The sequence below is a fragment of the Lissotriton vulgaris genome, chromosome 7 (genome assembly GCF_964263255.1).
Source record: "Lissotriton vulgaris chromosome 7, aLisVul1.2, whole genome shotgun sequence".
In the NCBI taxonomy this organism is placed as follows: Eukaryota; Metazoa; Chordata; class Amphibia; order Caudata; family Salamandridae; genus Lissotriton; species Lissotriton vulgaris.
The window spans coordinates 1,508,038,244-1,508,066,091 of NC_141695.1; the positions used below are offsets into that span (position 1 = coordinate 1,508,038,244).

Sequence of the window (27,848 nt, forward strand, 5' to 3'; positions counted from 1 at the left end):
AATAACCTATAAAAAATCCCTGGTGTCTAGTGGGCTTTCGGTGCCTGCCGCTTTGTGCATGTAAATGTAAAACATGCTTTTTTAACCTTGCGGCGGGTGCTGCTTCAAGCAGAACCCACCGCAAGGTTAAAGATCCAGGATGTGACTGCCAGGGTGGCGGTCAAATCCTAATGGCACCGGAGGGACCGCCGCTGCCCCTGCAGACGGTCCCTCTACCTCGGGGGTGTCCGCCATCCTAATGAGGCCCTTGGTTGGAACCAAAAATGGAAAAGACTGTTCCAAATGATCCTGGTCACAACGATTACTGTGAAGAGTGATGGCCTTCCAATTGGGTGCATGTCTTCTATGCTCATAGGGTCCTGTGTACCCTTGATGAAACAGCTCCTCTTCCAGAAGAGATGCCAGCAGTGGTCGAAAGGCCATGGGAGAGGGTCAGTCAAGTTGTAGGGGAACACACTGAGTCTGAAGCAGCACTAAAGCAAACCGAGGTGGGACTCGAAAAGCAAAAAGTGGAAATTGTCTCAGATGAGACTGGTATCGAAGTGGTGAAAGAGCCAGGTCCAGCCTCTGATGAAAGAACTAGTGCTGTGGGCCCACAAGTGGGAGTGGAAGAAAGCTGGCTAAAGGGGTACACGAAAAGTCTGCAGCGGTCCCCTGAAAAAAAGATTTGCACTCATAGCTGAAACGTCTGAATCAGAACAAAGTAAAGGCGATGGTGGAAGGCTTGGATTGAGAAAGTCCAAAAGATCGATGGTGCTCTGTCTGAGATGTCCAGCACCTGAATGGTTATGTTTAATATTTCTTGCTTAGTTGAAGAAAGGTTCTTTTGCAGCTCTAGTTATGTGTGTACTTAGAAATAAAATGTCTCGTTTAAAAGGAAGGTTAGGAGATGAAATGTTATTAAATAAGAAGCAGAATGTACAGTGAGAAGGATCAATGCCTGTCTGAGAGATGACATATGAAATCTGTAGATGGGTGGAGGCATGCTTTTTGGAGCATGCTGGAGGAAGAGAAAGTCACGCCACGTGCTTTGTAACATTATTATTTGATAAACGCGTTCCTAGTTGGGAGTTTCAGAGAGAAGAGAAGAGAGAGAAGAGGAGGAGAGAGGACGCTATTCAGAACACAGGCAGGAAGACTTTAGGAGCCCTTTGAGAGAGACAGACAGACAGAGATTTAGAGATGCAAGGCTGCAAAGGAGTTTTAGACTCAGACGCAAAAATGATGGGAAGAGGGCAGAAGTGATTTACGGATGCAGTGAAGGAGAGGGCAGACCTTTGATGGAGAGCAAAATGTAGGCAGACGTAGGCAGATTAGATGTAGGTTTAGTTCCATTCTGATTTTTGCTTTGACTAATTGGCTTTGCCAAGGCATATTTTCTCTATGCTGGATTTCTCTTTATGGGAGATTCTGCAATTATTAATTATTGATTGGCTTATGCAAACTCACACTTGCTTCTGGAACTTTTCAGGAGTTCTGACTGACATCATTTGAACCCCATTGTCTTAGAATAGGGATTATTTCCTTTATGGAACGCACTGTTTGCAAATTATGATGCTTTGTGCTAACTTAATTTTTCTGTTATCAATTCTGTAACCTGATTGATACCTGACTACTGATTGAAGAGTCAGAGATTCTTAAATTTTGATTGGAAAATAAATCCCTTTAAAACTGCTCATAACTCTCATTATTTGCTAAATTTGTATTTGCATTTTATGATTTGCTCATGTTTATGTAGAAGCTCCCTGGTCATAAACGGTGGCAAAGATCCATTGACCTTCAGCGGAAATCAGGGTAATGGTCGTCAGAGGTAATGGTGCCACATTTCCTAGATTTTCCAAAGTGAGATTCGGGTGGGATTTACACGCATACCTTGCAATACACAAAACCCTCTCATGCACTGATTTAATTTGGCTTCCTACGGCAGATGACCTCCAGCTCTTGGAGATTGAGGCACTTTCCAGGGGAATTTCAGACCATGAACCCCTTCTGCTACAGATTGGCCACCCAGCCACTGTCCTGCAGACAATGTGGTGTATTAAAGTGTGGTATCTCACCAATCAAGATGCTCCGAGTATTTCAAAGCGGAGATAGGTATTTATTTTGAGATTAATATTCATACTATTCTTAACACATCCACATACCGTGTATAAAGGTTGTCTAGAAATACTGCAGCTATACAGGAAGATCTCTGGTCTCCGGATGAATGAATCCAAATCCCTGTTGTCCCCATTTCTGGTGACTTGAGTGCCAGCTCTTGGTGCTACATGATCCTGGTAATTAATATATTGTGACTTCCAGACTTGGTGTGGACCCTTAATCTGACCCTCCCTCCAAATTGCTAAAATGAGAAGGGACTTTAAGAAGTGGAGTTGCCTACCGCTCCATGTGCCAGGGAGGGCAGCTCTTTTCAAAATGATGGTCATACCTCGCTTTCTTCTTTTTTTAAAAACTTTTGTCACCCCATTCCCAGACGTGATTCCAGACCCTTGCCTCAGAGATTCATACTTTCCAATGGGCTGGAGGCCACCCAAGGGGCCTTTGATAACTGCCGGCAATCTCCCAATGACAGAGGGATGGATATGGCAGATCTGTATTGTTATTATCTGGCTTTGGAGTTGGTTGCGATTAATGATTGGTTTAAAGGGGTGGTGGGATGACTTGACATATCGTGTGTAGCTGACCTTGCTTCACCTAGTTAGACCGATGGGCCTGCTTACCTTACGGGGTCCTGATTCTCTGGGTTCCCACCCCCCTAGCAGGGGAAGTGGCTGCATCATATTGCCCATCTGGAGGGCTTTGTGCAGTGAGACAGGATAGGCATCACACACCTCGGGGAGGTTTGGGCGGGTACAAACGTTTCAGGCACTGCAAGAGCCCTGTTTGCCAACATTCCCCCAGACATGCATGTCCCGGATTTCAGTCTCCTTGAGGCTAAACTGTTGATGGGGAAGCTATGCGAAGGGTCTATCTCACATATCTACAGCTCTCTAGTTATTAATGCTCCAAACCATTACCCTAGTTTGAAACGGAAGTGGGTGGGTGAGCTAGAGCAAGACTCGAATGGCCCTCCGAGAGTTGGCTATATCCACTCGCCTTCAACTTGCCCAACTCAATTATATGACACATCATGTCCATGAGCCCCCTGAGGCTCCATCAAACAAGCAGGTAGGATCTCCCAGGCCAACTGTTTCAGGTGCTCCAAGCCAGAGACAGATTTTTTTCATGTGGTTTAGTCCTGCCCGGAGCTGGTTCCCTTTTGGGTGGGGATAGAGAGGGAGATATCTGAAGTATTGGGCTAGCAGCTTACCCTTACCCCTAAAATTACTCTGTTGGCATTGATGGAAGAAGTGAGCAGGCAGGGGATGGAACATCCCTTTAAAGAGGTGGAAAAGTTGGTTCCAAGTGGGACATTGCCCATAAATGGTGATCTCCGATTCCCCCCCCCCTTTGTGGCACAATGGCAAAGGGGGGTGGGCTGGTGTGCTTAACAGGAACTGCCCAACTACGAAGCTCAGGGCTGTCCCCGCAAACATGAGAAAATTTGGGGCAGGTGGTAGGCTTATCATGTACTGTATGTGGGGGCTGTATCACATATGCCCTATATTGTACTGTGCTGGCTTGGTGGGCTGCGGCATTGTTTTGTCTTGTTTTATGGTGCAAAACGCATTAAAATTTGGTTATTTGGCACAACCTGTCCATAAATAATACAAAATCTTATGTGATGCAGGTGGGGCCATGCTTAAAAAAACAGTACCCTTTTGAGGTGAACGGTATAAGGGCGCCACACTGTAAAACATTTTCCTATTTGAGTGTCCTGCTAGACCATCGGCTCAATTAGACGGCACTTCTAAGCAAAAAAAGGGGCGAGGTCATTAGGGCAAACGCAGCACTGTTTGGATTTGCAGCGAGAATGGGTAATCGTCCAGTTGCAACCATGTTCAAAATCTATAGGGCCAAGAGTGTGTCAATAGCAAGTTATGGCAGTGACCTGTGGGGATATTGTGGGCTACAGGGACTTCAGGTGACAGAAAATAATTTCTTGAAGCAGCTCTTGAGCGTCCCAAAGGGGACAGCAAATCTGTCAGTTCACGAAGAAATGGGTATGCCATATATAAGTGATACTTGGCCCTACGCCCCCTTAACTCTTTGGCTACAGTGTTGGCCCAATAAGAACCTAGGCCTCACACACAGTATACTAAAAGAGGCTTTGAGCATTAACAACAAGATGAAGATCCCCTGGTTAAAATATTTAAAAACATGTGTTAAGGAGTTGGGACGTCCTGATCTGTTTTTGAATCCAGAATGTATCACCGGGCAGGATGTCGTGCTTATAAAGCACTCCTGTATACAATCAAAAAAAATGGACAGAGAGGAGAAAGAACTGCTGAAACCTAGTGTGAGGAATCATTTGTTGCTTAAAACCTCCATAGATATTGAGCACTATTTATCTTGCCCGTTGCCAGCCTATGAGCGCTTTTTATTAACAAGGTTTAGATTGAACCTCTTTCATCTTTTATTGGCAGTTCCAAGGGGCAGTAATAATGGGATGGTGTTAGCACCCTGTGGCTGCGACAACTTGTCAATAAAAAAACAGAAAGGGAGGTCTCCTCTCAAAATCCGTTCCAGGGACGAGGAGTCAAGGTAAAACAAGAAGTCAGAACAGTCCCTTTTACTAACTAGCAAAAAAGGATAGTGCTTACTTATATGATGCCACCATACCTCAAGGGATCTTTACATTTAGAGCCACTCTCAATAATTGTCACAAGTTATAAAGACAAAAAAGTACATAAACAAAACAATTCAGGTAAAATTTTTTGTTGATTTATTAAAAAATACACAATATAAAATATCAATAACTGTGCCACAGTACGAAGTAAAAAAAGAGTGTCAGCATCAAACAGAAATGATGTACATCTCTACAATGTCTACAGTACACATTATTAAAAACAGCAAAGAAATTAATAAAAAACCAAGTTGTGACAACTTGTCTTCACAGGACCTGCTCCACTTTCTATTCTTTTGTAAATATTATGTAATGCCCAGGACTGTCTATTTATTACCTCTTTTAAAAAGACTTAATTTTGTCCAAGTACGTCCCGCTCTTTTATACTTGCAAGTGCTTAACCCTGATTGTATCCCATTTGTGGCCGAGTTTCTTAAATGCGCAATGAAATACAGAAAATGTTTGGACTTTTAATACTATAGTATCTTACTTGGGCCCACTGAAGTCGTCTTTAGTCCCCCCTGCCTCGTGTGTTAATACTGCCGCTTTTATACAACAATTATTTTTATCTTCTGTATCATGGTTTTAGAGTGTATGTGTTGTATTTTAAAGTGTGACTTTTATGGTTTCTATCAAAGAATACCGAATAAAGTATTTAAAGTAAAGTGTTTAAATATACAGATACTCAGAGGATTAGTGGGCTGAAATGTAGCATGAGGAAGTTGCTGATTGAAGGCCCGCATAGGGGACCTTATTTGATATTTGATATTTATGTGTATTTGTAGAGCGCAAACGTTCGCCCCCAAGGGAGCATCATGGCGCTGAGCAAGCTGCAGAGGATAACTGAAAAGTGGAATGTGGTGAAAGATTGAAGCTAGATGGCAGCCAGTACAGAGGTGTCTGGTTGTTGGTAGACCCATGTCTTAAGGAGTTTTCTGAAACTGTTCTCATTTTCAATTAATCTAAGGTTGGCTGGAAGGTTATTCCAAGCCTTGGCTGCCAGGACAGTAAAAGATTTCCCACCTTTAGTCTTGTATTTGAATCTAGGGATCGTGACAAGATTTGTCCCAGAGGATCTCAAGCAACGCGGGGGATTGTAACGCGTAAAGCGATTAGCAAAGTAGTGGGGCCCTGTGTTTTGCATGGATTTGAAAACAGTAAGGAGCAATTTAAAGATGATTCTTTTATGCAATGGTAACCAGTGCAGAGATTTAAGTGCTGCTGAAGCTGATGACCTTCTGGGGAGTTTTAAAACCAGTCTAGCAGCTGCATGTTGTATGCACTGCAGCTTTCTGAGGGTGGACTTTTTCACTCCAGCCATTAATCCATTGCAGTAATCAAGTCGGGAGAGTATTAGGGCTACCGCGACTGATTTTCTAGCTGCAATGGGGAGGAAATCAAAGAATTTTTTCAAGGATTTAATGAGTCCAAAACAGCGACCAGCAGTAATCCTAACGTGGTCATCGAAAGAAAGGAATGAATCAAATTGCACGCCTAGGTTCCGTGCTGATGGTACTGCACTAGGAGGGGCCTCCGATCCTGAGGGCCACCAGTCTTTCGGACAGAAGGACAGATTTTTACCCAGCGGAATGATTTCTGTCTTGGCACTGTTGCATCTTAAGTGGTTTGTATTTAGCCATTTGAATACATCAGAGAGGCAGTTTTTGAACCGTAGGTCCGCGTCCGTCCACTTTTTGTCGATAGTGACGACCAGTTGAGTGTCGTCAGCATATGACGTGACAAGGATCCCGTGTGATTCTATCACAGCGAGGAGGGGTGCCATGTAGATGTTAAAAAAGAGAGGACTTAGTATAGACCCCTGAGGCACTCCTGATGTAATGGATTTTTTGCTGGATAGATAGGGACCAAGGGACACAGTCTGGGACCTATTAGATAGGAAAGATGTAATCCATGCCAAGGCTGTGTCTGTCACGCCAATCTCTCGCATTCTGTTAATCAGGATGACATGCGAGATAGTGTCGAACGCTGCTGTAAGGTCAAGCAGGATGAGGACTGCTTGCCTACCCTCATCCTGCAGGAACTTGATGGAATCTGCAAGTTCGATCACAGCTGTTTCGGTGGAGTGACCGGAGCGAAAACCCGACTGTTGAGGGTGCAGGATGTTATGGGCCTCTGCAAATGTTTTTAGCTCCTCATGTACTAGCTGTTCCGTGATTTTGCTAAGGACAGGAAGAAGAGAGATGGGGCGCATGTTGGTGAGGTCCGTTGGCGATTTATTCTGCTTCTTCATCAGGGGTTTTACAATGGCCTTCTTCCAGTCGTCCGGTACTAGTCCGGATTCGAAGGATTCATTAATAATAACATTTATGTAAGGGTTGACTGCCTCAATCAAGTGATGCAAAATGATAGGAGGACAGGAGTCAGTAGGGGCTCCTGATTTACATGCCAGAATTGCCTTGCTAGTTTGTTGCAGGGAAACAGGTTTAAAACTGGAGAGAGGGGGGTAGTTATCTGTTACCTCTAGGGAGTTAGTCAGAGGAGGAGGAAAATCTTTCTGGATATGACGATTTTATCAACAAAGAAGTCTGCAATTTGGTTGCATAGGCTCTCTGAAGGAGGTATTTCAGGCGTAAGGGCTTTCGGGTGAGTAAAAGACTTGACTATTGTAAAGACAGTTTTTTGATTTTGATGGGCTTCAGTTATGACCTTGGTGAAATATTCCTTTTTTGACGTTTTTATGTCGGCGAGGTATAATTTCCTCTGTTGGACATAACGTGCTCTGGCGGCCTTATCATACGTTTGTCTCCATTGTCTTTCTAATCTCCGACAGAGAAGATGACTATCGGATAAAGTCTGAGTGAACCAGGGAGCATTAGGTTTTCTTTTAGGACCTTTTACATGATGGTTTTTAGATTCGGTATTGTCCAAGACGATTTGGTTCATCCAAGTATGGAAATTGCGAGAGTCAATTACAACATCTCCAGTTACTTTTGGGGATAGAGGTAGCGGTTTAGAATCCAGCTTAATGCGTTCGGTCACCTTCTTCCAGTTAACTGTGAAGGAGGCCGGGGAGCGCCTTGTGCTGGATAAGGTAGGAGTAGGTATCGCAATATCAAACGGGATAAAACAATGATCAGTCCAGATTTGAGGTAACGGGAGGGACGTGGAGAGGGTTGTGAGATTAGAGCAAATGCCATCAAGAGTGTGACCAGCACAATGAGTAGCAGCAGTGATGCGTTGGGAAAGTCCAAAGATGTTTAAGGAGTGTAGAAAGGAAATGGTGTGGGGGTCAATACGCGATTCCAAATGTAAGTTCATATCACCTAATAGTGTGAAATTGGGATACTGTAGCAGGAGCGCTCCAAAGACCTCATCTAGAGAGTTAAGGAAAGGAGTGGCATTTCCAGGAGGGCGATATAAAAGTCCCCCCGAGAAGGAAGAGGAGGCGTTAATTTTGATTGAAAAACCCAGGCCTTCACTGTCTTTGAGGTGGCCTAGATCAAAAGTGTGGCAGGGGAAAGTTTTCTTAATGATGAGTGCGACCCCGCCACCACGACCGGAAGGTCTGTCCTGTCTAAAGATAGTAAAATCAGAAGGAAGGGCAGTAGCCAAATCGGGGTTGGAGGAATCATTGAGCCAGGTTTCGGTGATGAACAGAGCATCCAGCTCATGGCTTAATATAAGGTCATGTGTGTCTTGGCAGTGACAGGCTAGGGACCTGGCATTGACAAGACCTCCCTTGAAGTGGGTAAGACGATTCTTTGGAGGGGAAGGCAAGTCAATTACATCATAAGTTGTAGCAGGGGGTGTCCACCTGCAGCGGGGACATAAGAGGGGGCTGATAAGGGGATCAATAGGGGGGCAATCAGTACAGTGGGAGACAGGAAGAGGGCGTAAGGAAAATAAGTCTTTACTATCATACCTGATGGTGTGCGGTAACAGAGCAGCATGCCATGTGCCCGTCGCGGTCCAGTCGCGGACGGGCGCAGACGGGCTTGGCTTAGGCGCGGCTTCGGCGCGCGCCCGCTGCGCCAGCCCGCTGCGCGGTCTGGCCGGCCTACACATATTATAGGGAGAAAAGGGGGCGGGAGGACGGCGCGACTAGAGCGCTCTCCCCACCTTAGAGGGTCTAAAACCTATTTTTCACTGAGATACAACCCATTAAATTTGATTTTGGGAGGAAGATAATTGATATAATGATGATTATTGAAATGTTTTAAATATATATGATTTTGGGGGTACTACACCACCCGAAAAGGGATTTATTACCCATGAAGACACTGAACAGGAGGCCATACTTCTTGCTACTTAAAAGCCACACAAGTTTGGAAAGCATAAGTGGGTTAAAATTCAATAATGATTATGTGCAATACATTTTTGTTGGGAAAAAGTTTTTAATGGAAAACATCTGATAACAGACTGATATTTACATTTGACAAATACATTTAGGTAGGGTATTGCTGCAATATAACTTAAAATGTGAAAAAAGGCTAAACAAATCCTTGGAGGGTTTAAGACAATTCAATTTTTAAAGGTTTGTAAATATGCAGGGAACTTTGGTACGTAGGACTATGTACATATTGCATTAATGACGACAACAGTCGAAAATGAAAATTTGTTTTTTTGTGAAAAAGGTAAATGTCGTTAATATGTGTGGAGTCTTGGGGTGCAGAAGGCACTATGGGTGATTTTATAGATGTGTGTAAATCTTTTTGTAATCATGACAAATAAGCATTAAATGTGAGTGATGTATATAACTTTTAATTTGATTTACACCCCTGATGAAGTTCATAGAGGACAAAACATGTTGACGGGCTGACTTGAAAATTTCATGTATTTGAAAATCAATAAAAGTTGGATGCTGGAAGCATTCTTAAGACTCCTGACAATTGTATCTCATTTCTTGTTGATAATTGTTATATTTGTAAACATTAGATTGCCTGAATTTGGGCTGGAAACAAATTGATATAGTGGACGCAAATTTTCTAATTGTTGTGATGTAAATTGAATTGTTGTGGCTTCTAGGCAGTGGGGCCATGAAAAGTTGAGCGTGGAATCATTGATGATATTTAGTACGATACACTTGTGCAATAGTAGGGCCTACACTGCTTTTGTTTATCTTTTGTGTAGTTTCAGATTTATTGTTTGGTAGTTTATCAGGTAAACTGAATATGTGTTCTTTTAATATTTCCATAATTGACCTTTTTTTTGCTGTTGGATCTCACCAAATTACTGAAGATTGGAGGGATAATTCAACTGAAACCTTTTTGGCGTGGTGGAATGGCGTATGCTACAATCACAGATTAGATAGACCTTTAGTCACTCCTTTGGCCTTATCTTTTAATTGGGAAATATTATCAGCTCCTATCATCTCCGTTTTAACTAGTATTTCTGCTTCTTCAAGTTTATGTTCTCATACTCTGAAGAAGCACTCAAGCCACCTTGATATTATCAATATGTTCACAATATATGTTATCTTATTACATATTATTCTCTTTAATTTAATAGATTACGTATTTCACTGTCAAATATTTTTTGCTTAGATGTTCTAAGATTTTATTCATGCTCCTCCTCACTACTCCATCCACATTTTTCCTCTGCTTACTCTTCTTGGATATTCTATTTTTTTATATATGGTACATGTATTTTGTACTACTTCACCTAACACTTTGTTTTATTTATTTTTCTGCCAATAAACTGTTTCTTGGAATTAAAGAATGTCATAAGAACAAACGAAGCACTGAATAAACATATTTACTTTTAGGTTTCGCCTGGCGTCGGAGCTCCTAGCTCCGCCCAGGAGAAATCTTATGTCCCTACAGTGTAGGGCTTAGTCCCGCCCTCTGTTCCATTGGCTAGCAGCATAAATGGAGGCTAGCCATTGGAACAGAGATCTGTCCATCATGGCCGGACCAGATTCGTGGGCGTTCCCGAGATTTTTTCGCTCTCCGCCTCTGCGATGTCGTCATCGCGGCCGTGGGCGGGGTTTATTTTTGTTTTTGTCGAGGTTGCTTTTCGTCATTCCGCCGCCGGAGGAAGTCCAGGTGAGCAGGTGAGTGCTTTCCGTACCCCCCTCCAACGGAGGAACCCTTCCCGACCACCCCCCCCGCTGTCCGTTCCTGCCCCCCCCGTCCGTGTGCTTCTCCCCGTTCCCCCCCCCCGCTGTCTGTGTGCCCGCCCAGCCCCCCTCCCGCTGTCCGTGTGCCCGCCACGCAAGCGGCAATTAGTAATAATAATGTTCCATCCATTGTATTTTACAAGCCGGCGTCCATTACTGCTCTGCAGTGAAGTGTTATGGCCACGAGGCATTAACGTCTGAAGCAAGCACGGTGTCTGCGGGTGCAGTTAGATAACGCAAATCTTGTGGCAATGCAAAGTGGCGCTGTACAGGGGTGGGGGCCGGAGTGTGTACGCCACAGCTAGCTAGGAACATAGGAAAAGGGGGTGCTATCAATCCACGAAGTGCAGCTTAGGGTTCGAGGAATCTCGAAATAGCTTTGCGCAAACCGTTTCTAAAGGATTTCGGAACAAGGTTGGTCAGGAGAACTCCAAGCTGTAGAAATAGGTGCAGTTTTTGTTTACTGACAAAAACATCAAATTGTTGTACAGTTTCAGTTTTCAGTAATCTCATTTGATGGAGCAACACAATTTTATAATATTGCTGTGATCAATATAAACACTAATGTACATCCTGTTCTTCAGTCACTCATATGACAATGATGTGATTGGGCACTTTGATATTTGTTGAAGCCAAATGAATGACTCCTACTACAGCCAACACCCGTTTCATTCCAAGGATCTTTTTCATGGCTAGTGATGTTTTGAAGGGAAAATGCAATGTTCAAGTCTTGCACAGGGATAATAAAATGTATATTAAACAGCAAATTATTGTGTGAAGGTTTTATCTAATATCCAATCAAATGAAACTGGAGTGATTTGAGCGCAGCAGCTGGTAGCAGTGAATAAGATTGGTATGGGAGCCCGTATACCCATTAGTTCTAGCTGTTCCAGTGGGCAGCAATATCACCAGCCTCATGTGCTTTGAATTGACATCTGCAGAAGCTACTGTTTACTTGTCAGTTCACGCTTTGCCCTTTTTAAAGATGTGGGTCAGTAGCCTATAAACATGGTCAACTCCCTCAAAACATGTTTGCTGTAATGTTATCAGCTGCATTCAGTGTGTTTAAAATGCTGAATTATCACTCTATTTTCTGGTGTTGGCTCTAGGGATTGCTCCGCCCCATAGTTTGAATTCATAGCGGCACCTCCATTAGTTGAACTGAGTCCCCTCCTAAAAAAAAGTTCTGGCCTATTTGCCGACTTGCAATAACACCCCCCCTCTCTCCGCCACACACACGGTACCCACCAGGAATGATCCACAGGCTCATGGAAATGGTCTGATAGAGAAGCTGAGATGGAGAGAGGTGCAGAGGTTGACAGGGGGAGCCATGAAACGAGGTGACAATCAACTAGGAGATGGAAATAGGCTGAGATGTGAGTGGGCTGAGAAGAAAGGGGGTGGAATTTTAATGCAGATATATATACATGCGAGAGATGAGGGGGCTAGATGAAAGAGGGGTGTGTGAGCGAAGGGATGGAAAGAGAAATAACACGAAATAGAGACGAGTCAGGAGATACGGTTAAGGAGGGAGGCGCATATGGCAGAGATACAGGGGTGAGAATAAAGAAGAGATGGATCGAAAGAGAAAGCAGCAAAACAGAGAAGATGGGAGCCTGGAAGTGGGGGCGGGGGGGGGGGGGGTTTGAGGTGAAGAGAAGACGTGTGAGGAAAGAAAGGGCAAAGGAGACATAGCCCCCCAAGAACTGTGGTGAGGGGCCCCTGAGCCTGTCCTAGCTCACATAGAGGGCTGAACGTGGGGCCTGCATTGCTCCGGAGAGCGCCAGTGAAGCTATTGCCATTGTAAATGACAATGCCATTTATATATCTGTTTTCAAAACCAACACATAAATAAAACGTTTGTCATTCAAAATGCCAATAGCTCAAACTTTTCCAAAGGCGAAACCGTTGCATTGTCAATGCTTGTTTCTTATAGCACTTAAATGATGACTTTGAACTTTTTCAGATTGTTTCAAGATAGAAGGATGGGCACAAGGCTGAGAAGGGAAAAAGAAGTGGGTGGTTATGGTGGGATGATGGCTACAGAGATTAAAATAGAGTACTTCCTCTAAGTCTACTATGTTGTAAGTACCCGTTTGCAACTTCAATCTTTCCTTTACAGCACAAGGGCATTAAGGACAGAAGAGACTGGATCTTGTCGACTGTTTCTGTGCTGCATAATATAGCATTTCCAAACATGTAGCATATTAATATAGTTACAGTAAAGCAGTAAAGTGAAGGCACATGCTTCCATTGGCATGATGCACTTTGTATTTTATATAGTGCTGACTATTGCAGATTTCTTTGCTTTGTAGCACTATACGTAACAAGTGCTGATACTGCACAGCTCAGAGAGAACAATGTCTCACTGAAATGGTGACATTAAGGCAAGCAATGAGAATGTATTTACGTGGAGCAGTAGTACATGTGAATGCTTGATGAAAATCAAAGTTTGAGGTTTTGCCATGAAAATGAACAGTGTCAGTACTCTGAATTTATTTTAAAAAAAAGTATTTAGAAGAACGTTTTTCCCTTTTAGATTTTACATGTAAATGTGTTTTTCAAACTTCATTCATCTAAACAGTTTCGCACAGAACAAATGGTACCACACACAATGCTGGTGGTCTTTGCTTGGTCCACTTACTTTTTTTGTTCTTTACCTCCCTTTCCCTTAGAAACGTTGAACCTACAGTTTTTGCCCATGCTTGTTTATTTGTGTAATCCAGGCCAAAGTGATTGCCCAATCTTTCTAGTTATCTGCATACCATGGATAATAAACTTCTTTTATCAAATGTATGCTTTTTTGAGGCTAAATATACTGGGCATTGAATTTTACATTTGTAATGATGCTAAGTAAGACAACTGGTGAACAGTGAATAACCCATTTTGAAAACATTCAGCAAAATATTTTTTTCTCATAGAAATGGTCTTTGCACTTTACTTTGTGCTCCTGGCCCAACAAATAAGAGAGACGGTCCTGAATGATATTATGAAGTGGGGGGTTTCTGTGAAATGTTATTTTCCCACCAATATTGTTTTGCGATGGTGGAGTTTGTTTTATGCCTGATTACCCTACCATTGATCTCTTCCACAATGGCACTGACATTCTGCTGCACCTAGACTTTCTGCGGTAGGACTTTAGTGGGGCACACTCCCTGTGCTTCTTAATGTGCTGCAGGTTGCTTAAGGCATGCAGGTGACAATCAAGAAAATGAAACAGAGCAAGCCTTTAATGAAGCTCACCCACCTGCAATCTGAGGTAACAAAGGCACAGCGTAGCATTTTACAAATAGGAAAAATAACATGCCTAATTTACTTTACCTTTTCCGCTATGCTCACTTTTAAACAATGTTCCAGCTTTCAGGGTGTCCGAACATGAATGGAATCCACTTTCTGTATCTGAGCCTAGAGATTTCTTAATTGGCATCACCTACATAAGGGAACAACATAAAAGGTATTTCCAGTCAATGATCGTCTCAAATTAGGCTAAGTGAACTGTGAAAGTAGAGAAACGAGATTAAAAGTGTTTTGCTTTCCAGAGGTGGGAACCATCATACAATGCTTATGCTCAATTTCATGCACTCTATTCTCCTTAGACTCTTGCAAGGTTCACCCCTAGTCCCACTTCCTCTACAATTACATACATGTATATGAAATAATCCTTAAGTGTGTGGGGGGATCAAGCACAGCATTGCTCAGCTACTTTAGGAGAAGTGTGCCCATGTCAAAGCCTGTGCCCAGCTCTCGCACATTCCAGTTTTTAAGCAGAGAACGGACCAAGGATTATATGAGTAGATCACTATGCTAAATAATTTGTACTTGCTGGTATGTTCAGCCCACCTTCTTCCATACTCATCTGAATATTACCAAGAAAGATAAAATGGGAGGGAGTACCTGGCTAACCTGAAGAAAGCTTAGCCAACCAAGTTCTGGAGCAAGGTTTGAACAAAATGGGTGCTAAATCAACGACCTGAGTTTGTGCCCATAAGCATAAAGCATAAGTGTGTGGAGAGGCCCACTCAGCAGATCTGCAGTCGGTGTGTGGATGGATTTTGTAGATCAGTCATGGATGGACGCTTTTCACCAAGTAGCACACAAGGATTTCTGGATACAGACCAGCAGGGTACAGACAACTTTCAAACCTGCTTCACACTATAAAATTAGGTGGGCCAAGGGGATTCCTCTGGGTACTGGATTTGGCAGCTGTTATTGATTTGCATTTGGGGTCGAGGCCAACCTCAGTGAAATGTGCTGACTAAGTCCGAATACAACTTGCTGCAACACAAGACAAAGTCAGTGGTACCCATAATTTGCCTGCTTTGAGTTCAGAACTGTAACCTGCAGAAACTGATGTCTATCACTTTCAGTTCCACATTGGCACAACACAAATGCCTCATTTAATGGGTCATGAGCAATCCTTTTGTTTGAATCGTATCCTGGACTTGAACTAACTGGAACTTTAGCACCTTGTTGCCAGTTTTCTTTAGGAGAAAGACAATCAGATTGTCTCTTCACAAGTGCTTGAGCTTAACTATGATTTAGAAAAAGGTATTTGGTTTTCCAAACTCTGTATGTATGAGTTAGGCATGCTGTGTAAGAAGGTCAGATGTCTCCATATGTGTAATTATACGAACAACCATTTCTATGAGCACCTATAATAAATATTTATTACCATCCAAAGGAGCGTTTTTTAGCTACCTTAATATAACATGGATTGAGTAAAAACAAGTAAGGCTATACACTTACGCCTTGCAGTTTGAATGCAGCTCCTTGATGGTAGTTCATAACTCACTAAGCTATAATGTATGGGCGATAACTTGTTAAATGTATCTATCTTTATTTTTTTCAGCATGTCATAACAATTACATATTACTAAAATCGCCCTTGCTAAGACAAGGGATAAAAGCAAACAACAAAAATTTAAAACGCATTAAGAATGGAAAATTTCCTAGTTATCGTAACGGAAAGTTTAAATTCTATTAAGGACTCCGAGGCAAGAATTATGCCCAAACTTCTTTCGCTCTATCAACAGTAGCCATTTCATAATTTTTTTTAACTAACTGCCAGCACCATTAATCACTGGGAATGAGTCAGAAAGAAAAAATAGGCAAGTGTTAGAAACAACAGTCCCAGCACTATCCAATTAGGAACCAGCACGCCCCACGTAGTCCTTTGCTCCTGTCACTACTGCCTCTTTTGTAGCGCACATTGTGCCATTGCCATGTCATCACATCTCTCAAGGGCCGCCGCCTTTGCTACATACTCCATCTGCTTTTTCTACGACTTCGCCTACTGCTCCAACTATTTATCCTAACACTCCTTCTGCTACTGCCTCGACTTCTACTTTACATCAGCCTGTCTTTTCTGCCGCATCTGCCTTTCCACCAGCTTCTCCTTCTGTTCGACAGAGAGTGACAAATACTGACACTGGTCTTTTCTCACCTTTCTTTGGGTCGCCTAAGACGACCCCTAATACAGAACGAAGACAGTTGCGTAGTCGACTGCCTGATTATCAGGAAAGAGAAGTGCTGAATGAGTTAGCACGTAAATGGGTTACTGATACTGTAAAGTATGACGTTCAGTCCGTTATGGAAGTCTTCAGTCAGTGGGAAGCATCTACACAGAGATACGTTTTTGAGCAAATGTGTGTATTTCTTTGTGAGGATTTGAGAGGCAATGATCCAGAATATAACATGCAAGAATTATTCCGTGTGCGATTCAAGTTCTCAGAAGGCATGATTGTAGGTGCCGATGTTGAACGAGCAATAGATATGTTGTTGTCAAATAGGAGTAAGGGAAGCAATTCTAGATTACTATCTGAGTATGACATGCCAGGTAGGAAAAAGGCGCGACAGTATCCCATGAGAGAGGTTCCTCCAGTTTGGAGGGAAGGTGACGCAAATGCGAATCCAGCAATTCCGCCACATTTCCAGCGTGTATGGGTACATGTCCCCTGGAAAAGATCTGAAGTTTTAGCGCTCAAGCAGACATTGCCTGATCCCCGTAAAAATCCTGCAGGGTATTACAAGGAGTTATCACAGACTGCCAGCTCATGTATCATGAATTTAGCCGATGTAGACATGTTGTTTGGAAATGTTGTTCCACAGCCTTTATGGGGAAAGATTCGTCATGCAGATCATGATCAAGAGTTAGGTGATATGTGGGTTAATATTGCTGCTGCTGATGCTAGACAAGTTGGTGGCTCTAAGCCCAAGCCTTTGGTAGCAAAACTTCCTGGTAGAATTATAGCGTATATGAAGACTTTAATGCCCGAATTGCGTGTGAATTGGGACAAATTGTCTGCGTGCAAGCAGAAGAAAGATGAGAATGTGTCTGACTTTTTCACGAGGTTTGAAGAGACTTTCGTCGATCATAGTGGTCAGGATATGGCTACCGAGGGTGGCCAAAGATTGTTTGTAGACAAATTTGTACATAATCTGCTTCCTGAACTGTGTAATAAATTGAAAGATTCAGAGAGTGCTTGGGCTGTTTCCACGTCAGCGCAGATTTTAGCCACAGCCCAGTACTACGAGAATAGACGCAAAGATGAGCTAGAGAAGGCAGATAAAAAGACTAAAGATTTGAAAACTAAAGTCCTTCTACAGCAAGCTTATCCACCTCGTACTGCTAGTCAGCCCGATTACCAGCAACCTCAGCAGTATTCGAGAAAATCGCAAAGAAATGAGTCTTCTCAACAGCGTTTACCGTATGGTCCCAATCAGTGTGCGTATTGCAAGGAAGAGGGTCATTTCAAGAATAGTTGTCCAGCTTTGTTGCAGCGTTTGAATGGTGTTTCTGGTGCAAGAGGTAGAGGTGTTCAACAGGCTCCTAGAGGTAGGGGCCGTGGAAATTTCCCCCAGAATGCTCGTCCCTATCCGCCTCAGAATTCCATGAACAGCTTTGACCAACAGAATAATGCATCTTCTAGGACAGCTCAGTACTATGCTGATGACTATTATGCAGAGAACGAGAATGAGGGTAATGATTGTTAGGACAGCCATGGACAAAGAGAGGGAGTTGTTTCAGTTCCAGTAGATCAGAATGGACCTTATGTTGAGGTGATTACATCAGGTGTGTCAGAACCTTTTCTGCTGGATACTGGTGCTACAAAGAGTTCTATTATGCACTCAAAACTTCCTGGCGCACCTTTGTCTGGCGAAATGAATGTTTCAGTAGGTTTTTCTGGCGCCCCGGTTAGGAACCCGATCTCTAGTCCTATGTCCCTTTCTGTTGGGCCATGTGAATTAGAAGCACCCCTCATTCTTACAACAGGTTGTGGTGAAAACTTGTTGGGATTGGATCTGTTAAAGAGACTATATGCGACTTTGTACTGTTCTTCTTCAGGAGTACAGCTTACCCTAGGTAAGAAAGTGGTTTCTCCAATGTATTTGTCAAGGGAAAATATTCCAACAGAATTGTCATCTCTTCCAGATGTACTTTGGGCTACTGGTTCTAATGATGTGGGTCTTTTGGAAATAGCGCCATATGTCATAACATTGAAAGCCAATGTTAGGTTGCCACGTATTCCCCAATACAAGATCTCTAGCGAATGTGAAAAGGCGTTGTTAGCAATCATTTACGATCTGATTGAGAAAGATGTAATTGAAGAGACAACAAGAAACATCTGTAATAGTACTGTTTTGCCAGTTTTAAAGCGTACTGATCCTTCCCAACCACCTGTGTATAGATTTGTGATTGATCTCAGAGAAGTGAACAAGATTGTTGTGCCACAGTTTCCAGTTGTCCCTGACATTACTGCCCTATTGACTATGGTTCCAGCTTCAGCCACTTGGTTCTCGGTGATTGACTTGAAGAATGCTTTCTTCAGCATCCCGATTGCTGAGGAGAGCAGAGATATTTTTGGCTTCAATTTAGGAGGCCGAAGCTTCCGCTTCAAACGCGCTCCTCAGGGCTACTGTAAAAGTCCATCTATATTCAGTCAGGCTCTAAAATCACAGCTTGACACGATTGTTCTACCTGATGGTGCGACTCTTATTCAGTACGTAGAGGATTTGCTGATCGCTGCAGATACTGAAGAGATTTGCAAGCAAGCCACATTGTCATTGTTGCGTCATTTATGTGATATGAAGCACAAAGTCTCTCTTTCGAAATGGCAATTTTGTCGACAAGAAGTGACCTACTTAGGTCACATCTTATCGAAGGAGGGAAGGAAGCTGACCCCAGAGAGAATACAAGCAATTGCAAAATTGAGTGTCCCAAAAACACAGAGAGAAGTGCGTGCTTTCTTGGGTATTACATCGTACTGTAGACAGTGGATTCCAAATTTTTCTTTGGTGGCCAAACCTTTGGTGGCATTAACTTGCAAGGATACACCAAATCCCATTCCGTGGTCTGAAGATTGTCAGAAAAGCTTTTGCGAATTGCGCAATGCGTTGTGTTCGGCTCCTGTGTTGGGTAACCCCGACTACAGTAAGCCTTTCACGTTATATGTCCATGAGAAGGAAGGTTGTGCATTATCAGTCCTGACACAGTCTTTTGGGGACAAACAGCGTCCATGTGCGTACTTTTCAGCGACTTTAGATCCCGTAGCTAAGGCATTGCCAAGTTGCTTGAGGGCCACTGCGGCAGCAGCTGTCTGCATTCGACAGTCTGCTGGGTTAGTAATGAATAACACACTAATCATTATGGTCCCACGTGCAGTAGACATTTTGCTAAACAGAACAAGGACACAGCACTTAACTAGTGCTTGACTGTCAAGTTATGAGCTGACACTGTTAGCGAGTCACATACACATAAAGAGGTGTGATACACTCAACCCAGCCACGTTATTGCCCATTCCAGTAGAGACAGATGAGGTCGAGAAACATGACTGCTGCTTTAGGACAGAAGAAGAGACAAAAGGGAGAGTAGACTTACAGGATACTCCCCTCCCTGAATGTAATGATACTTTATGGGTTGATGGTTCGTGCTTCAAGTTGCCAAATGGTGATACGACTGCAGCATATGCTGTGACGACGTTGCATACGATTGTTGAAACTGCAAGTATCCAACACAATTCTGCGCAAGCAGCAGAGTTGATTGCACTTACAAGAGCATGTGTATTGGCAAAAGGAAAACGAGTGAATGTGTACACAGACAGCCAGTACGCCTTTGGCGTGGCTCACAGTTTTGGACGATTGTGGCGTGAACGTTGGAGGCGCAAAATGACTTCGAAATAAATAAACAAACTGAAACTGAAACTGACCAGCTGGAGTTGGAATTCCCTTACCAGGATTGTACTTCAGACATACCATACAGTTCTTAACCACATTCTTCACATTTAGGTATTCCACTATTCTGCCATACTGGGGCCAACAACTTACAGATCCCTTTCACACTGATGTGAGCCATTCCATGAGCCATTGTCACCACTCCAAGCACATACGCATCGGGTAACAGCCATCTCTGATGCTCTGACAATTCAACCCAACAGCCATTTGCATCCATTCTACCCGTACTTTCTCTCCATGTGTTCACCTCTTTCTCTGTGGCTTCGGATTGGATATACTTCACACTCTCAATCGTGTCTTCACACATACCCGCATCATCAATCCATCTCGCAGGACCTGCAACATACATTCGACTCATCACGTTCTTTGCAGTCTCTTTCGCAACTTCATCTGCAAATGCATTCCCACAACCAACATCATCTTGAATCTTTCTGTGTGCACTGCATTTCACAATCGCAACTTGTAGTGGCAAGGTCAGTGACTCGAGAAGCTCATTTACTAGCTGACCATCCACCTACGACCGACCCAGGACCATCTCTCCTTCTAGGACGCTTGTTACTTGGTTGTAGCCAATAAAACTCGATCTTTGACATCACCTAGAAGACTCTGTGTTTCTGTGGTCCAGAACAGGAAGAACTCAAAGAGGTCTCTGGGTGTTCCCCCTGGCACCACCGGGTTCTTAAAAACCCGGCACCTCAGTGCCCCCCCTCTACGCGCAGTCCCTGTACGGTCCTGTACTTCACACATAACGTCATTAAAGTCACCACCCACTACTTGTATGGTATCCGCTGTATCCAGGAGAATGGAAGTGATTGCTTTGAGTGTGCGCGCAGGAGTTTCGGCGTAGCATAGACCGAAATTATAGTGTACGTGCGTCTTCTCCATGTCCCTCCCTTCACAAACCAAAAAACAGTAAGAGAAACTTAAAGAACAGAGAAGGGCGTGTCAACTTGCGTGCTCCCATGTGTCGAGCTGCCATCTCCAACGTCCCCGAGCACTATCGTTCATGAGTGTGAGTCTTGTGTGTCCATTACGGGAGCGCTGGACTGCCCCGAGGAGTCCTGCTCCAAATGTCGAATTTCCTTGACTAGTGGGTGGACAGATTCCCCCCCTCCTCCTCTCCCTCTCCTCCAGATGTGCGGCCCACCGATTCCTCCTTGTTGTCTCCTTCTGAACGGATTCCATTCCGCAAGCAACTGAACCTGGAGCCCGCCACTGATTCGTTTCCTGGTGAAGTCGATCTACCTCCTCTCTTGTCACCCACGCCATGGCATTGGTACGGTGTCGCCGGTGTCTGCTTCCTCACCTTCGTGATTTCCGTCTCTGTGGCTTTGGCAACTCCCAACGCGACCGTTCCGTAGCGATCTATCCAGCACTTCTCGCCCCACGACCTCTCTGCTGTTCAGTATTGGGCGTTCCTCGAGCCACTGCTACGCATCCTCCGGGTGCGAGAAGATGGACTTGTCTTTGTAGAGCACCTTGAGCTTAGCGGGAAAAGGAGCATGTATGTGATGTTCAAGGTCCTCAGCTTTGCCTTCACTGAGTCGAACGAGCGGCGCTGTTTCGAAACTTCCTGGCTGTAGTCCGGGAATATCATTATGGTTGCGTTCTCCGAACGGATCTCCCCCATTTTTCTGGCCTCTCGCAAGATCAGGTCTCTGTCCGCAAAGTTCAAAAAGCGCGCTATGACCGGCCTCGGTCTCGCCCCTTCCGGAGGTTTAGCCAGGAGGGCCCTGTGCGCTCTTTCAATGATAAAACACGGGGAAAACTGTGCTGCCAGGAAGGTGGTCTTCAACCAGGCATGGAGGAATGAGGACACGCTCGTCCCCTCAATTCCCTCTCTAAATCCCACGAAACGAAGGTTGTTGCGTCTCGATCTATTTTCAGCATCATCTACCTTCCATTGCAGCTGGCGGTGCGAGGCCTGCAACTCTGCCATATCTCTCTTCAAGGCGGATATCGATGCATCATTGTCGCTGATCCTCGTTTCGGTCGCCGTCACCCTATCGGACAATTTCCGAAAGTCTTACCGCAGCAGCGTTACCTCGGAGCCCACTTCCCCAATCTTTACCTCCAGGGCCGCCCGAGACTCTTGTATGTCCGTTCTGGATGCCTGAATGGCATCCATCAACAAGGCCGTGTCTGTCCGCGCCCCGGATGCCACAGACTGAGGCTCCGCTGTGTGTCTTGGCGCCGCAAAGTTGTCCATGGGGCCTTGTTTCGTAGTTTTAGGGATCAACTCTCTTTTCCCCATGGCTGTCCACTCCTCGGGTGGGGACCCCCGTATCAGGTCGTAGGCCTCAGACGTCTGGCGCGCTGGTCTTACAAAGCACACAATACCAACCCTGTCAAAAAGGGTGTCAGTAAAGCACACAATCAGGCAGAAACGCTTCACTGATTAAATATCTAACCACAAAGTATTGTGGTTAAAAATATCATGTCAAAAATATCGATCACAAAAATATAATTTTCCTATACTTGAAATTTAAATGACAAAATATCGAAAAAATATTGTTTTATACTTGTCACGACCGCGAATCCTCAGGATCAGGGCGATGCTATAAAGGGGTCCACCTCCAGACTGCCCTATACTCTGAAATCAAATCAACAGAGCATAAGGAAATCAGGTGAGGGAAAAAAGACCAGGAAGGGACTGGAACGGGACGGGAGGCTGTAAAGAGAAAAAACCAAGAAAACAAACATTCATTAGTACATAATAATACTAACTACTCTCAGTATTTCTCTCTAGGACACCACCTACCACGGGCACTAACTATACTTTCATCTTCTCCCTCCCGGTAGGTAGTGTAGAGACCTTCTTCCGTTTTATCACACAAATCGGGAATGTAATAAACAAGGTCAACATTCATTGAAGCACTTCCGCACCCCAAACACTCCTCCAAGGCTATGTTCACCCACACACACCTTCCAGCCTTCCTGGGTTTGCACCAAACGATATTTTCCTAATAGAACACCCGTCGTGAATCCAAAAGAAGATATAAAGGGCTCCAAAATAACTTAATCAGTGTTTTAAAAGTCTCGCGAATAATTCAAAACAAACACAGTCTTGCATCCACTGTTCAGTAATCCTGTACTTGTAATCTTGTTCTGAGAATAGAAACGCTATAGCCCAGTTTGTAGCAAACGGAATCTCAGGTGCATGACAGCGTCTTCCAATTTAACGCGCTAGCGCTCACAAGTTCATAACTTTTATAGAACTCACGGTATCCGTGGGATTCGAATGAAGTCCAATCCAATTACAGCTCCCAAGGACTCCAAAACACCAGCCGGTGCCAGATCTGCGTTCAGCAGCCGCTGAACGCTCCAAAAGGGGAGCCGCTACTCCCCGCCCGTCACGCCGGACACTTTCCGGCCGGAAATACAGGGCAATCCAAAACAGCAACACGCCGAGGCACACGGCAGCCGCCGTACGCCTTCTCTTCCTGTTAGAGAACTCCGCTTTTGGCTGTCTCTCGGACGACGTGGGCAACACGGGTCCTGAAACCACACTCACCCGGGCAAACAGCGGCTGCAGCAACGCCGCTACAGTAACACTAAGATTTCCGCTTTGGCCGGCCCACTGCCAAACGCGGATCCAACACGGGTACAAGCACAAAACAAGTTCAAGGGTCAAAATCACATACACAGCGCCCCAGCAGGCAGGGGCATATATAGATGAAAAAACCCCTCCCAGCTTGCTAAGCCTTCTGGTCTTCGTAGTGTATGACTTCCAAATAACAAAAGCTAACTCAGCAGGCGCTCCAGAATTCAGACCATGACAATACTAATATCGAAAAATATATACAAAAATATTGTTTTTCAAGATATGTATATATATATTATATATAAATATATTCACTGAAAAAACCATAGGTTTTAGCCCATATATAGTTAGGGATTAGCATTTACAAAACCTTAATTTACTCGCACAAAACCATAGAAATTCGCATATATAGTTAGATGCAATAACTATATATCGCGCACCCGCAATCCACTGCTGATCATGTCACATATTACATCATTCATGACATGGTCAGTGACATCACTGATGACATCACTGATGTCGCAGCTTCCCGGAAGCGATCCGGGGCGCGGCGCGCAGCGCGTAACGTAAGCATAACAGGTCATGTGACTTGTTAATAAAACTTTTCATTGGTTCATTTTACTTTTGTTATTCTAATGATGAAAGGCTTGGTCATATGACCTAAAAATTACGCTTTTTATTGCTTTCGAACATTATTTTTTCTTAAACATATATGTTATAATGTTCCAGGCTAATGTACTTTCCCGGAAAATTTACAACTGTCCTGCAAGTAAAATATATTCCTTTTTCTAGAAAAAGGGTGTTTCTTCGTCCAATGACGGAGCCGTTGAGCAAAAGATGCTCGGCCTGCTGTCTTAGTCGCCGATACGCCTGAATATCAGATTCTTATCGATCACTTTATGTTGCAGGAGTAAAAAACACAACAGCCCTTGACCATTTATCTTTCCTGCTTTCCTGCGTATTATACCTTTTATCCGTCATGTAATTGGACTGCTTTATTTCACTTGCCTTTTACTGATTCGAAAACAGTGACTAAAATTAAAAACTTTACCAATGTAAATACTACTACCATGTTTTGTTTTAAAAACCTTTATTGTGAAAATGTCAGTATACAAATACGGGCCTATAACCACGTGGGCCGGCCACGGAGCAAACTGGAATCGTATATGATGAGGAGACATTTACACTGTAGAGGAACGCAACGAGCGGGCCATTAGGTTGCAAGAACTAAGGTGTCTAACAGTTGCGGAATCGGTGGACGTACATTTTGTAATTAAAATACGACAGGGCCACTTACAATAAAATTATCTAGATATACATTTGCGGGCAAGTACCATGGGTGACGTTAATTCGAACTTTCAATAGTACAGTAATCAATAACACATCAGAACTTAATATCAATAGGGATGTCGAAATATTCAATCAATTCTCGTCCCCGCCCGCCATGTGCTTCAAAACTGCATACGTATCTCGTGATATCAAGGTTGTGCAACCAGTACACAACAAGGAGTTACGAGTCCCATTTATACCGGCGCCATTTTGGGCTTTGTCGGGCAGGTCCAGGATATAGTCAAAATGTCTCCACCAACCAGCGGTCGGACCAGAACCCCTTTCGGCAGTCAAAAAAGGTTCAGTTAAATGACAACAGAAGAGATAGGCAACAAGAACCAACAGTCAAAAGAGGGGAGGGCAAGATCTGAAGCCATTGTTCTACAAACTCTCAACCAGCCTTGGATGGAAAAATCCTGAAGAATGTACAAACTGAAAACCAGTTTTTGTCTGTATAGCATCAGCAGCAACGCTTGAGTCAGCTTTGTGTGAAGCCGCCATTTTGATTCAATCAATAGCGTCCCCCTGCACACATTCAGGGACCTGGTCGTGTCTTCAGGTCAAACGGATTGTGGGACAAGATGCAGAAAGGAAAAGGAAAAAAGTTCCGCAATAGTGAAGCTGCAGCAGGTGCAAATAAGCTTCAGACAGTGTTACAAGCGCTGCTCAGAACTCTCAACTATGACACCACCTCCGTGCCATCCGGATCTTGGCGCCTTGTGCTGGTTCCGACCTATTCACACATTGGTCCGCTACTGACACCACCTCATAGGCCAACGGGACACCCCACGCCGACTTTCGGCGCAGCATTGTAGGATGGCCACACCAGTGCGGCAACTTGCTAGACACCACCTCGGTGCCATCCAGATCTCGGCGCGTTGAGCTTCCTTCGGCCTACTGTAGCCGCAAGTGCGGACGCAACTCAGCTGGATAGCGAGTGAAACACCAAGGGGCGCCCCACTGCAGCCGAGGAGCCTCCATCTTGGGGGCGACGCACAGCATCACATTGCTTTCCAATGCAGTCAGATCCTCAAACAGCCCCCACTGACTGACGCGACCTCACAGGCCAACGGGGCGCCCCACGCCGACTTTCGGCGCAGCATTGTAGGATGGCCACACCAGTGCGGCAACTTGCTGGACACCACCTCGGTGCCATCCGGATCTTGGCGCGTTGTGCTGCCTTCGGCCTATTCGCACATCGGTCCGCTACTGACGCCGCCTCACGTGCCAACGGATTTTCTACGCTTTTTATAGCAGCGCGTAACGTAAGCATAACAGGTCATGTGACTTCTTTATAAAACTTTTCATTGGTTCATTTTACTTTTGGTTTCCTAATGATGGAAGGCTTGATCATATGACCTAAAAATAACACTTTTCATTGGATTAAAACATTTTTTTTCCCCAAACGATGAAAGCCCCACCTTGTTTCTAGATGTTTCAGACTGAAGCTGGCGTCAGCCTGAGAGCACCACCATCTCGTGGCTCCGTCGTGGTCATTCCGCGAGCAATCATGGCAGCCGCTCCCCACCGGAAGCCTGCAGGAGTCGGGGGCCCCCAAGACTTTTGTAAAATCTTCAAGGCTCAGGGGACGTCCGAGTTCCAAGGTGTCCCAGGGCCATTTTAGTGGACCAGGCCCAAATCCGAAGAGCCGTCCGCCATTTTAAGAGTCCTGTGGCAGCTGCCTATCGCTGCACCGCAAGAGTGGGTGCAACTCAACTACATGGTGAGCGAGACGCTGTAGCCGTAAGAGCGGGCGATAAACAGCTGAACGGAGGATGAGGCACAGTGTAGCAAAAGCGGGTGGAATGGCAACTGAAACGGTAAAGGGGCGCCCCAGTACATCAGACGAGCCTCCACCTGGGGAGGCCCGTTCACGCTGCCTCCCCCCCCCCCGGGGCGCCCCACGCCGTTTTTCGGAGCAGCATTGTAGGATGCCAAAACCAGTGCCACAACTTACTGGACATCACCTGGGTGCCATCCACATCTCAGCGCGTTCTGCTGCCTTGGGACTATTCGCACAACAGACCACTACTGACGAGGCCTCCTGGCGCACCCCCCGGGACGACCCACGCCGTTTTTCGGAGCTGCATTGTAGGATACCAAAAACCAGTGCGGCACCCAGGTAACATCACCTGGGTGCCGTCCAGAACTCAGCACGTTGTGCTGCCTTGGGACTATTCGCACAAAACACAGCTACTGACCATTGTTGCTTCTTTTTTCAAAAAAATGTTTAAATGTATTTACTGTTTTTGTTGCGTTCTATATATTTATAAGTTATTAAAGTGTTGTAATCCTACTACTTTGTTGGAGTGCTATATATTTTTAATGTGACACATAATTGTAAAAACTTTGATGTACAAAGAGGCATCCCTGGAATCTTCCGCTTCAGGCTCGGTCCCACACACCCTCACAGTGAGAATCCCCTCCCCAAGCACAATACAGGATGGTTATCAGATAGTAGGAACGAGTGTGGTGTGACGGATCTCATCGGGTGGGGGCCTTGATCTACTGTAACTCCTTTGAAGAGGGGTGATTCTCTACAGCTGGGGCCATAAACTACATCTGCAGGGCTAGGTGATAGCCTGGGACCGGCCTGGACAATCGGACACAGAGGAAGAGGAGTGTCAGAGGGTGCGGTAGTGAATAGGGTGAAAGGGTGGTGTCGGGCGGGCACAGGGTGTGATTCTCAGGGAAGAGCAGCGCACATGGAAGGAGGGTTCTGGCCCATGCATGAGAGAGAGAGCGGGGGTGACCAGTGCGTGGGGGAGATGCTTGCGAGGGTGGGGAGCCATGTTGAGGATCGGCGGCGTGCAGAGAGTGGGTCTGGTCAAGGCATCTAAAATGGCTGCCGTGCTCAACAAAAGTGTGGCATTGCAAAAAAGACAAGATGGCGCAGACAATGTTTATCAATAAGGATTAATTTATAACAATTATTTTTAA

The 27,848-nt window shown here is 44.6% G+C and overlaps 1 protein-coding gene across 1 annotated transcript in view; it reads right to left on the minus strand.

Annotated features, from left to right (window-relative positions):
* The window catches only part of LOC147705887 (uncharacterized), a 198,702-nt gene that overhangs the window by 79,773 nt on the left and 91,081 nt on the right, over positions 1-27,848 (minus strand). Inside the window, exon 2 of the mRNA XM_086929573.1 lies at positions 14,127-14,235. Coding sequence (XP_086785699.1) covers positions 14,127-14,235 — 109 coding nt within the window. The remainder of the gene's footprint in view (positions 1-14,126; positions 14,236-27,848) is intronic.